Here is a 13366-nt window from a genome sequence, read left to right as displayed (position 1 = left end):
TATACAGGTACTTGAATTACATATCCATGCTTGTACTTACACATCAATGCAGGTACTTGTAGGTTATTGATTTACATCACACTGCAGATACTTGATTTGCATATTGTAGGGACTTGATTAACATAACAATACAGGTACTTGATTGACTTTTCAATACAGGTACTTCATTAACATAATAACGCAGGTACTTGATTGACTTTTAAAAACAGGTACTTCATTAACATAACAATACAGGTACTTGAATGACTTTTCAATACAGGTACTTCATTAACATAATAACGCAGGTACTTGATTGACTTTTAAAAACAGGTACTTCATTAACATAACAATACAGGTACTTGATTGACTTTTCAATACAGGTACTTCATTAACATAATAACGCAGGTACTTGATTGACTTTTAAAAACAGGTACTTCATTAACATAACAATGCAAATACTTGATTGACTTTTAAATACAGGTACTTCATTAACGTAACAATACAGGTACTTGATTGACTTTTAAATACAGATACTTCATTAACATAACAATGCAAATACTTGATTTGCATTTGACCACAGGTACTTGGAGACAGGTTGGATGTTGATGTCATGGTAACACATCTCTGTGTTGAGATTGGGAAAGGCCACGTCAACATGCTTCAGCTAGCCCCACCCGCTCAGAACAGAGGGGCACTGGTATGAATGGCGTTAAAACTTAAAATTTAGATTTATTTCATATTTTTCATACAATATATAAATGCAGAAGCCATTTATTTAAAAAAAAAACACCTTTATGCTTGACAGGAAAAGTAAGACGGATGTAGATTTTATTGATCATATGTTTTCAAGAGCTATAAATCTACCCTTATTTCTGCAAAGAAGATAGCTCACACTCATCTTGTATCCACAGAGTCTAAGCCAGTGTGACAGTGCAGGATTTCAGAAGTCGTTGAAGGTTGTTGGCTATCATCTACGTGTGGTCATCTCCCTACTGGACAACTATGTTAACCATCTGTCCACTTGTGTACCCCATGTAGTTAGGCTCATAATCAACATCTGCAGGTAAAACATTATCAACATCTGCAGGTAATACAAAGCAGGACCTATTATTATCAATATCTGCAGGTAATACAAAGCAAGGCTGATTTTCAACATCTGCATGTAATACAAAGAAAGGCTCACTATCAACATCTGCAGGTAATACAAAGCAAGGCTGATTATCAACATCTGCATGTAATACAAAGCAAGGCTGATTTTCAACATCTGCATGTAATACAAAGCAGGGCTGATTATGAACATCTGCATGTAATACAAAGAAAGGCTTAATATCAACATCCGCAGGTAATACAAAGTAAAGCTTATTATGAACACCTGCTGGTAATACAAAATAAGGCTCATTATCAACATCTGCATGTAATACAAAGCAAGGCTGATTATCAACATCTGCATGTAATACAAAGCAAGGCTGATTATCAACATCTGCATGTAATACAAAGCAAGGCTGATTTTCAACATCTGCATGTAATACAAAGCAGGGCTGATTATGAACATCTGCAGGTAATACAAAGCAAGGCTTAATATCAACATCCGCAGGCAATACAAAGTAAGGCTTAATATCAACATCCGCAGGCAATACAAAGTAAGGCTTATTATCAACATCTGCTGGTATTACAAAATAAGGCTCATTATCAACATCTGCAGGTAATACAAAACAAGGCTTATTATAAACATCTGCAGGTAATACAAAGCAGGGCTCACTATGAACACCTGCAGGTAATACATACCAGGGCTTATTATGAACATCTGCAGGTAATACAAAACAAGGCTTATTATGAACATCTGCAGGTAATACAAAACAAGGCTTATTATAAACATCTGCAGGCAATACAAAACAAGGCTTATTATAAACATCTGCAGGTAATACAAAGCAGGGCTCACTATGAACACCTGCTGGTAATACATAGCAGGGCTTATTATGAACATCTGCAGGTAATACAAAACAAGGCTTATTATGAACATTTGCAGGTAATACAAAGCAAGGCTTATTATGAACATCTGCAGGTAATATAAAGTAAGGCTTATTATGAACATCTGCAGGTAATACAAAACAAGGCTTATTATAAACATCTGCAGGTAATACAAAGCAGGGCTCACTATGAACACCTGCTGGTAATACATAGCAGGGCTTATTATGAACATCTGCAGGTAATACAAAACAAGGCTTATTATGAACATCTGCAGGTAATACAAAGCAAGGCTTATTATGAACATCTGCAGGTAATATAAAGTAAGGCTTATTATAAACATCTGCAGGTAATACAAATCAAGGCTTATTATGAACATCTGCAGGTAATGCAAAGTAAGGCTTATTATGAACATCTGCAGGTAATATAAAGTAAGGCTTATTATGAACATCTGCAGGTAATACAAAGCAAGGCTTATTATCAACATCTGCAGGTAATACAAAGCAAGGCTTATTATCAACATCTGCAGGTAATACAAAGCAAGGCTTATTATGAACATCTGCCGGTAATGCAAAGCAAGGCTTATTATGAACATCTGCAGGTAATGCAAAGCAAGGCTTATTATGAACATCTGCAGGTAATGCAAAGCAAGGCTTATTATCAACATCTGCAGGTTATGCAAAGTAAGGCTTATTATGAACATCTGCAGGTTATGCAAAGTAAGGCTTATTATGAACATCTGCAGGTAATGCAAAGCAAGGCTTATTATCAACATCTGCAGGTAATGCAAAGCAAGGCTTATTATCAACATCTGCAGGTTATACAAAGTAAGGCTTATTATAAACATCTGCAGGTAATACAAAGTAAAGCTTATTATGAACATCTGCAGGTAATAAAAGCAAGGCTTATTATCAACATCTGCAGGTAATACAAAGTAAGGCTTATTATCAACATCTGCAGGTAATAAAAGCAAGGCTTATTATCAACATCTGCAGGTTATCCAAAGTAAGGCTTATTATCAACATCTGCAGGTAATGTAAAGTAAGGCTTATTATGAACATCTGCAGGTAATGCAAAGCAAGACTTATTATCAACATCTGCAGGTTATACAAAGTAAGGCTTATTATAAACATCTGCAGGTAATGCAAAGTAAGGCTTATTATGAACATCTGCAGGTAATAAAAGCAAGGCTTATTATCAACATCTGCAGGTAATGCAAAGCAAGGCTTATTATCAACATCTGCAGGTAATACAAAGTAAGGCTCATTATCAACATCTGCAGATAATGCAAAGTAAGGCTCATTATCAACATCTGCAGGTAATGCAAAGTAAGGCTTATTATAAACATCTGCAGGTATTACAAGGCTTATTATAAATATCTGCAGGTAATACAAAGCAAGGCTTATTATAAACATCTTCAGGTAGTACAAAGCAAGGCTTATTATGAACATCTGCAGGTAATACAAAGGAAGGCTCATTATCAACATCTGCAGGTAATACAAAGGAAGGCTCATTATCAACATCTGCAGGTAATACAAAGGAAGGCTCATTATCAACATCTGCAGGTAATACAAAGCAAGGCTTATTATGAACATCTGCAGGTAATACAAAGGAAGGCTCATTATCAACATCTGCAGGTAATACAAAGCAAGGCTTATTATGAACATCTGCAGGTAATACAAAGCAAGGCTTATTATGAACATCTGCAGGTAATACAAAGGAAGGCTCATTATCAACATCTGCAGGTAATACAAAGCAAGGCTTATTATGAACATCTGCAGGTAATACAAAGGAAGGCTCATTATCAACATCTGCAGGTAATACAAAGGAAGGCTCATTATCAACATCTGCAGGTAATACAAAGCGAGGCTTATTATAAACATCCGCGGGCAATACAAAGTAAGGCTTATTATGAACATCTGCAGGTAATATAAAGCAAGGTTCATAATCAAAATCTGCAGTAGTTTGATGGGAATGAACTCATGCTCTGGTGTCATATGACCTGTAAATGTTTTCTAACATCTAACCTAAAATAAAAAAAATTCTTCAGATATACTAACTAACGATCTAGCATAAAACAGCAGGTATGAGAATTATCCGTGAATCTGCGGAATTCCGCGGATTTCGGTTCCGGTAAACTTCTGTTTGATCGAAAAGTTTTGGGTACGAAAAACATGCCAAGAAAAGTACCGAAGCAAAAAATTGAAACAAAAACATGTAGCCTACATGCAGATTGGCTTCCAATCTTTCAATAACAACCAGAATTCTCACATGAACATGCATCTAATAGAAAATTTTTGTTGAAGTTTCTGAAAGTATCCAAACAAAATCTTACTGTATCAGACTAGCTCAGAGTGTTCTTGATTTGACACCTACTCAAGGGTATGTCCATGTTGGTACCTTTAGAGGGCTGACTGAGAGACCAAAGGTGACATTTGAATAGCACCTCTGACTAACTGACTTGTGCCAAAATTGTGCTTCTTATTATGTCCTCAGAATTGTTTTTATTCAACTGTTTAAATGCATTTTTTGTGCGAAAATTCACATTTATTCACTCAATTTTCATCTAGAGGCCTCCATCCAACCCTTGATCCATTGAGCATATCGGAAGGCTGTAAAGATGACCTCAAGAGACACCTGGTCAATGGAATAGAGCCTCTGGTCAATCTACTAGTGACCAACAGGACATTTGTCAACTGTGTGCTGAAATGGAAAGAAGGTATTTTTGAAGGTTATAGGAGAGATGGTGTTAAATTTTGCCAATGTTTGCTTTGATAGGACATGGCACTCTTACATTTATTGAAACATAAGATTTAAACCTTAACATTTTCATTAAACACAGATATTCTTTAAATTAAAAGGAAAGAATATCTGGGTTTAAAGGTAATGTTCAGGTACATGTATTTCCATCGGCTTGCAAATGCCCAGAGAACCCCTGTTTTGGCGACACATTCCAAGGTGGTCACCCAAACTTATATACGGTAAATACAGATATTTTGATGGATGTTAGTCTGTCTTTGCTACTTTGTGACATTATATGAATCTCGTTAAGTGCCTGAGTCTTGTGCTCTTAAAAGCAATTTGTAAAATGTTTTGCGACTGAGCTTGTCCCTTTAGTGTGTGTCTCTTATTTAGTGTAGGACCTAGTCTTGTGCTTCTAAAAGGGATTTTATTAAAATTCGGCAACTGTTTTATTAGTTTCGGCATCATAGTTTAGGCTTGTTAAAGTAAAAGCTAAATAATATAGGATATACGAAAATGATGCATGTAACCAAATGAAAATATCATCATTTTGAACTTGTTTTGCATGTTAACAGTGATGATATAAATATATGTGAAGCTAGTGAATAATTAATAATTATTTAAGTTTTGCCCCCTGATTTTCTTAAAAAGAAATGAATGTATTGAGGAATCTTCATATGTTACCTTTGTTTTCAGACAGTCTTAATTTCATGGTTGTCATAGATTGGTGCATGGACTGGATTGTGGAACATCAAACAATTTTGTGATATCATTGCACTCATGATCATCTTAAAGAAAATACCCGCAATCGGACGAAGTATAATTATTATTTTTTTCTTATTTTCAGATTCGGTTACGGATGATTCAATGCCTTACACTTTGCTGTTGGTGAAAGTCCTTGACAGTTTGCCTAAACATGGAGGTACCTTCTTTTATTCATTGACTTGTTCTTTCGTTTAGCATTTGATTTCTGACAGTTAATTGAGTTTAAAAGTTAATAAGTAGGCTGAGTCCAATTGTCTGACACTTTGCTAAGTTATTCAGTGAGTCGGAGATTATCTTTAGGCTGCTTTGCACATGGTTTTTTAATGATGTGATTGATTTATATTAATCAATGGAAAAATTATTTACTAATCAATAAACAATTTATCATTAAACAAACCAGTGATATAACCAGTTTTATACTATTAGGTAGGATTGGGGGGTATATAACATATAATTCATCTTTCATTGAAATAATCTGAGGGAATTTGGACCCATGATAACGAACAGTCTGCGTACCCTCAGATTCAGAAAAGCACTTTTCATTAAATTACAAAGAATCATCTTTATTGCGTTGGTTTTACAAAACAAATGTATATCATTGTCGTAATGTACAATTTCAAAAAGTTATACATTTCTGCAAATTTCATGATCATTACTCATCTAGAAGGAAGTTTAACTGAAATGAAGATTTGCAGTTTTGAGAGTGAACTCACACTTGAGACTGTTCATAATCATAGCCCCACACCATTCTATTTTGCCAATAAGTCTTGACTCAGACTTAAGAAAGTTCATAACCATGGTCCAGACCATTGTTTTTTACTACTGCGTCTGAACTTAGACTTAAATCTGTTTATAATCATGGCCCAGACCATTGTATTTTGCCACTGAGTCTGAACTCACACTTGAGACTGTTCATTACCATGACCCCAGACCATTGTATTTTACCACTGAGTCTGAACTCAGACTTGAGACTGTGCATAATCATGGTCCAGACCATTGTATTTTGCCACTGAGTCTGAACTCAGACTTCAGACTGTTCATAATCATGGCCCCAGACCATTGTATTTTGCCACTGAGTCTGAACTCAGACTTGAGACTATTCATAATCATGGTCCAGACCATTGTATTTTGCCACTGAGTCTGAACTCAGACTTCAGACTATTCATAATCATGGCCCCATACCATTGTATTTTGCCACTGAGTCTGAACTCAGACTTGAGACTATTCATAATCATGGTCCAGACCATTGTATTTTGCCACTGAGTCTGAACTCAGACTTGAGACTGTTCATAATCATGGCCCCAGACCATTGCATTTTGCCACTGAGTCTGAACTCAGACTTCAGAATATTCATAATCATGGCCCCAGACCATTGTATTTTGCCACTGAGTCTGAACTCAGACTTGAGACTGTTCATAATCATGGCCCCAGACCATTGTATTTTGCCACTGAGTCTGAACTCACACTTGAGACTGTTCATTACCATGACCCCAGACCATTGTATTTTGCCACTGAGTCTGAACTCAGACTTCAGACTATTCATAATCATGGCCCCAGACCATTGTATTTTGCCACTGAGTCTGAACTCAGACTTGAGACTGTTCATAATCATGGCCCCAGACCATTGTATTTTGCCACTGAGTCTGAACTCACACTTGAGACTGTTCATTACCATGACCCCAGACCATTGTTTTTTACCACTGAGTCTGAACTCAGACTTGAGACTGTGCATAATCATGGTCCAGACCATTGTATTTTGCAACTGAGTCTGAACTCAGACTTGAGACTGTGCATAATCATGGTCCCAGACCATTGTATTTTGCCACTGAGTCTGAACTCAGACTTCAGACTATTCATAATCATGGCCCCAGACCATTGTATTTTGCCACTGAGTCTGAACTCAGACTTCAGACAGTTCATAATCATGGCCCCAGACCATTGTATTTTGCCACTGAGTCTGAACTCAGACTTCAGACTATTCATAATCATGGCCCCAGACCATTGTATTTTGCCACTGAGTCTGAACTCAGACTTCAGACTGTTCATAATCATGGCCCCAGACCATTGTATTTTGCCACTGAGTCTGAACTCAGACTTGAGACTATTCATAATCATGGTCCAGACCATTGTATTTTGCCACTGAGTCTGAACTCAGACTTCAGACTGTTCATAATCATGGCCCCAGACCATTGTATTATGCCACTGAGTCTGAACTCAGACTTGAGACTGTTCATAATCATGGCCCCAGACCATTGTATTTTGCCACTGAGTCTGAACTCAGACTTCAGACTATTCATTACCATGACCCCAGACCATTGTATTTTACCACTGAGTCTGAACTCAGACTTGAGACTGTGCATAATCATTGTCCAGACCATTGTATTTTGCCACTGAGTCTGAACTCAGACTTCAGACTGTTCATAATCATGGCCCCAGACCATTGTATTTTGCCACTGAGTCTGAACTCAGACTTCAGACTATTCATAATCATGGCCCCAGACCATTGTATTTTGCCACTGAGTGTGAACTCAGACTTCAGACAGTTCATAATCATGGCCCCAGACCATTGTATTTTGCCACTGAGTCTGAACTCAGACTTCAGACTATTCATAATCATGGCCCCAGACCATTGTATTTTGCCACTGAGTCTGAACTCAGACTTCAGACAGTTCATAATCATGGCCCCAGACCATTGTATTTTGCCACTGAGTCTGAACTCAGACTTCAGACTGTTCATAATCATGGCCCCAGACCATTGTATTTTGCCACTGAGTCTGAACTCAGACTTTAGACTGTTCATAATCATGGCCCCAGACCATTGTATTTTGCCACTGAGTCTGAACTCAGACTTCAGACTGTTCATAATCATGGCTCCAGACCATTGTATTAAGCCACTGAGTCTGAACTCAGACTTTGTCTGTTCATTATTATGACTTCAGACCATTGTTTTTTGTCATCTGTTCACCTGTTGGAATGATGTGTTGTTTTTTTTCAGATGGGGAATACAGTGGCTGGATGAAGCTTTATTCAGTTAAGGAGGAGACCACCAATGTTGTCCAGGTCTTATTCACAGAATTGGAAAAATGTGAGAAAACATTATTAGTACAAATGGTTCTTTGGGAGTGTCACGGTGTATTGCGTACATCAAGGTGTTTCTGACTCAATTCCTCAAGTGGGTTTCACACCCACCAGACAAACAAGTGATTTTCTATATATCACATTGGCAAAGAAGCCTAGTTTTGTGTTTGAATAGCTTATCTCATTTTGAATGTAAAGTGACATGCTAGACGTTACATTCTGCCACTGAAGTTTAAACTAAGCTTGTTTGGTGTTTCAGGCCATGTTGAGCTGAGTACAGGGCTTAGCGTACCAGGCAATAGGGATTTGCCCCTGTACGAGTTCATATGTACACATGTATGTGGATTTGTGGGAAGTTTGCCTGCCAGGTTTTTCCCAGTTCTGGTAAGCTTAATGCATTTTAATGCAAATTTAAAAAATGGACATATCCGACAATTTTATAAACTGCCTTATGCATGTTTGTCACTTAAAGTCGTTCAGCCTATCAGACTTATGTAGAGAACTTGCAAGAGTAGTTTGACAGATGTAACTGCTCTGTCCCTTTATTGAATTTGATCGTGAACTTTGTTGTAGACAATGCTAGAAAACAATATTTTAGTGTGCTTTATTAAGTGTTTGAGCTCTTGAGATGTTAAAGATGTAGGATATGGATATGAAACTAGGTTATTGGGAATGCTAACCCTTTTATCATGAAGCAATACGTTTTCAGGAGGAGTGCCTTTTGGATCATCTATTTTCTGGCTTTCCTCAAATAGCAAGACTTGCAGTGGATGTATGGTGCTTCCTAGCTAGGTCTGTGAAACTTGACCTCTCAGCTTCATATTGTCTTTATATTCATATTGTCTTTGTTCCAAGTTGGTATTCTTGAAAGTTGTACATGTAATTATTTTATAGATTGCAGTCCTTCAAGTGGGCCTTTGGTTCCCTACTAGTTTATAATGGCTCCTACTTCTTCTTGGACAGTAAAAAGTGCTCCTATCCCTTCTTTTTCCCCTTTAAATTCCTTGTTGAAAATAATTAAACCTCATTTTTTTATTCATAGTTTTTGGTTATTGGTCACTTAAAAGCATGTAATTTTTTTTCGTCACTGTCAACAAACATGGTGGCCAAGATTGGCAGATGATTTTGACATATTTTCTATTTGTCCTTTAGCCCAAAACATAGATTAAAAGTTTTTTCTCAGATTTTTCACGGAATTTTTTGCCTGCGTCTAATACCCCCTATCGTCTTATACCCAGTCATTTACGGTAATTGAGTTAAAGAGAATGTTTTTATACTCTATATTGAACAAGGATCTAGTGAAAAACAAGCAGTTATTCTAGAGAACTTGACTTAGTATCCTATGGTTTACAATCATTGTTTATATACAGACATACCATATGCTACATGTAAATAATTGTTATTGTCTTAGTATTCTAGCTTGTCATGTGGTAATTTGAGACAAGACAAGACAAAACTCTTTCCAATTTTCACATAGTCTGACATATCTCATATTTATGTGTATAACTGTTCTGTGCTTTTCAAAGGTTATTTACCACAAACCACATTTTTGTACATTTTACAACATTTAAAAAAAACTACTAGGAAACAGCATGATTTCAAAATCCAACTTTTGAAAAACTGTTTGAGGGGAATGTGGTTTTGTTCCACACTCATGATATCAGTATATTGAGTTAGTTTCTCACACTTCATTATATCCACTGCAGGTACGGCTCAGCAGACCTATGCTATCAACACACAACTTTCTTGATGAATCTATTGTCATCGGTACCAGAACATGCAGATCTTTCAAAGTACTGGAGCAATGTTGTCAGTCTTACAAGGAGGCTTATTAAGTTTCTCGCACCAGACCATCAGGTACAGTATCACTTTATTATTATAATGTATGACATAGGATTGAATTTTTGGATTTTTGTACACATCCTTAATTTTGAATTAAATGTTAAATTATACAACTTATTACCTGAACAGGTAACTTCCTTTTTAATACCCTATTGTGACTACTAGTCAAATTTCTTTACTTATTAACAATATAAGTATATGCATGTAAATCAACTAACCTTTCTTCATAGGCTAATGCAATGATTCATTGCACTTGCAATTTTCATTACATTCATATCAGTCTAAGTAAATATATTTTTGGAGTATATTTATCCTTTATCCATTCAGGTTAGTATTGAATTTACTTATGTTTGTATTTATTCTTGTGTTTATTGAATGTTAATTGTTCCAACGAAACAACATTGTTCAAATCTCAAAATTATAGTTAAAGGTTTCTTATTGCATATTCATACTTTCAGACGAAGCTGCTTGGCCAATTTCCCATGGATGGATTTCCTCAATTGTGGTGCAATGTTTTCATCCCCATTCTTCACAACCATGCTGACAAAAATATGCTGGATTCTGCCATTCATTCAGCCTGCCAGGGGATCTCAGGTTTTTTGGACAAGGGCCAGAACACGTACAGTGATCTTCTATTGCTGGTAAGTGAACAATGAAGCCCTATCACATCTTTCACAAAAATGGTGTTTGTTAAAAGGTTTGTACCATGTTTTGTTTCAGATCTAACTTCCATATCGCTATTGTAACAATTATAATGGTCGTAATCATTCTGTAACTGCCGTGCATATAATTTACAGCCCTATCCACTTATACCGCATGCTTTTTACTGAACTTTGTCCATGGAAACATGGTACATTACAGTTTTGTCACCCGCAACCCTTTTGTTTAAAATTATACACCTGGGCCGTAACTATAACATGGCTACTGTGTGTAGCAAGTTAATTGTTCCTTTTGTTTAAACAATCAATGATTGATGTAAAACAAGATGATTAGATAAGTAAAATATCGGTAAGTCAGCTTAACATAGTAAACATTAAAATTGTTTTATACAAAACTCAAAATAAAAAAATCTGAAATAAGTTTTACACAAGATGTAACAAAAACAAATTTAAGTGAATTATTTTTCAGCACACTCAATTGAATCTCTTGTCCAAACTTCTTGCTCATTGCAATGAAAAGGTGCATTTACCAGTCACCATCGAAACTGTCAGTCATCTCTGGTTGTCATGGGAACCTGAAATGATACAGGAGGCAGTTTGCATTCAGTGTTTGATAAAGATGACAGAGTCAGCTGCTTCAGTTGTTGTAATCCTAGAAAACAGTGTTATTTTGAAGGTGAGTTTTGTCTCTTAAGAATATGAATCAGGCACTACCCGCTTCATATATACATTCTAAATGTCTGCTCAACGGTATTTTCGCCCTTTGACTTGTTTTAGCAAAACAATAGAATGGAATAAGTTATAACAAATTTGTGATTTATAAGGCATAGAGTTGAACAGTATACATATTTAAAAGTGAAAAAGACTCAACAGATAACTTCTAAAAGTATTACATCTAAGTACCATAAAGACAAAACATTTTAAAAGAAATGCTGAAAAGGAATGTATTTCATGCTTCATTCCTGAAACTAAGTTATTATAAAGTTATTAATATAAGTTATAACACCTGCCCTACCTGGTTCATTATCTATTTTTCTCTTTTCTTCAGATCCTAGAGTTGCTGACTGCATGTACCAAAGAAGGCCATGTGAAAATGAAAGCCCACACATGTAGATTTCTGCAGTCATGTAGGAAGAAAACATTTGAACCAGATTCTAAGGTCAGATTTATAAGTGAAGTTTTGAATTTATTGCAATAGACAAAAACTTGTTGAAAATATGTTGGTGAGTCATATGAACAAAACATGCAAAAGTCTTTATTTACAGCAAATATGAATATGTTCAGTTTGGTGTTACTGTGTAAAAGATTGGTGTTGCTGTGTAAAAAATGTGTAAGAAGACTGAACAACCCCAACCCATTAGCTTATCAATTCATAAACTGTATCCAGATTGCTGGGTGCCTTGCTCTATTTTACCTCCAGTCAGGGGTCATCAATTCTGAATGTATATGAACTGCATGAATACTAAACAACACATTTTGTATATATTCAGCAGCCAAAATTGGTAAGCCAGCAATCATTTTTAGATACTCAACAAGGTTATTGAATATTCTTCAAGGCACAGATTATCAGCCACCTACCAGCCCTGTTTCACTCTCTGCCCTCGGACACTTGGCTCCTCATGCCTTATTTTAATTTCCCATGATTGTTATTTATTTATACGCTTTATAAAAAGTCTTACTCAATAACTTCTTGTTAAATTTATTCAGCAGCCACAAGTACTCAGCCTGCTGGCAAACCTGTTCCACTCCCTGCTGACTGATAACGACCCTGCCATCAAGTATCTAGCCCTACAAGCCTTTACACAGTTTGCTGAGACCACTCCCCATGAAGGCCTGGTACCGGAATGTTTGGCGGATGAACAGGCCTTACAGGACAACGTTGTGGCATTTCTTAGCAAGGTGAGAGGTTAAATTAGGTCTTGGTGGTGTTTATATTCTGCTTATTATGAAGTGAAACAATATTTATATATATATTTATTAATTATTTTTTTATTTATTAATATTTATTACTGAACAATATTCAGTAAAGAAAGAGACATTGTTTTCTGCTATCCTTCCATGATAATAAAACAGGTTTGAGTGTGTTTAAGTTATCAGTTTTATATCATTTATTTCATTAATATGTAGCTTTATTTTCACGCACTGTAATTTGCTGCACACTTCTTTAGAATTTTATGCTGTTGGCAAGCAAACACTTCAGCATTGGCCATAACTTAAAATATGTTGAAGATATTTATATAAAACTCACAACTTGTATTAACTATTTGGCAACCATGTTACACATTTTATCAATTTAACAGAAGTACAAACACTGACTGACGAAATATTTTTTTCAA

General features: G+C 36.0%; 1 protein-coding gene across 3 annotated transcripts in view; it reads left to right on the top strand.

Moving 5' to 3' along the window:
• Positions 1-13366, top strand: part of LOC128224183 (uncharacterized protein C1orf112 homolog) — a 57601-nt gene that overhangs the window by 38292 nt on the left and 5943 nt on the right. For 2 of the 3 annotated variants that reach the window (XR_008259451.1, XM_052933934.1), the window contains exons 10-21: positions 560-676; positions 891-1042; positions 4515-4663; positions 5534-5608; positions 8447-8536; positions 8789-8913; positions 9239-9321; positions 10236-10386; positions 10830-11012; positions 11500-11706; positions 12079-12189; positions 12738-12929. Coding sequence is in view for 2 of the 3 variants with exons in the window: in XM_052933934.1 (XP_052789894.1) it covers positions 560-676; positions 891-1042; positions 4515-4663; positions 5534-5608; positions 8447-8536; positions 8789-8913; positions 9239-9321; positions 10236-10386; positions 10830-11012; positions 11500-11706; positions 12079-12189; positions 12738-12929 (1635 nt within the window). In the remaining variant the exon portion in view is untranslated. The remainder of the gene's footprint in view (positions 1-559; positions 677-890; positions 1043-4514; positions 4664-5533; positions 5609-8446; positions 8537-8788; positions 8914-9238; positions 9322-10235; positions 10387-10829; positions 11013-11499; positions 11707-12078; positions 12190-12737; positions 12930-13366) is intronic. The other variant, XM_052933935.1, reaches the window with a different exon arrangement.

This window comes from Mya arenaria, chromosome 17 (genome assembly GCF_026914265.1).
Source record: "Mya arenaria isolate MELC-2E11 chromosome 17, ASM2691426v1".
Lineage (NCBI taxonomy): Eukaryota > Metazoa > Mollusca > Bivalvia > Myida > Myidae > Mya > Mya arenaria.
The sequence above is the reverse complement of the archived record's forward strand: the minus strand, read 5'-3'. Positions and strand labels throughout refer to the sequence as shown.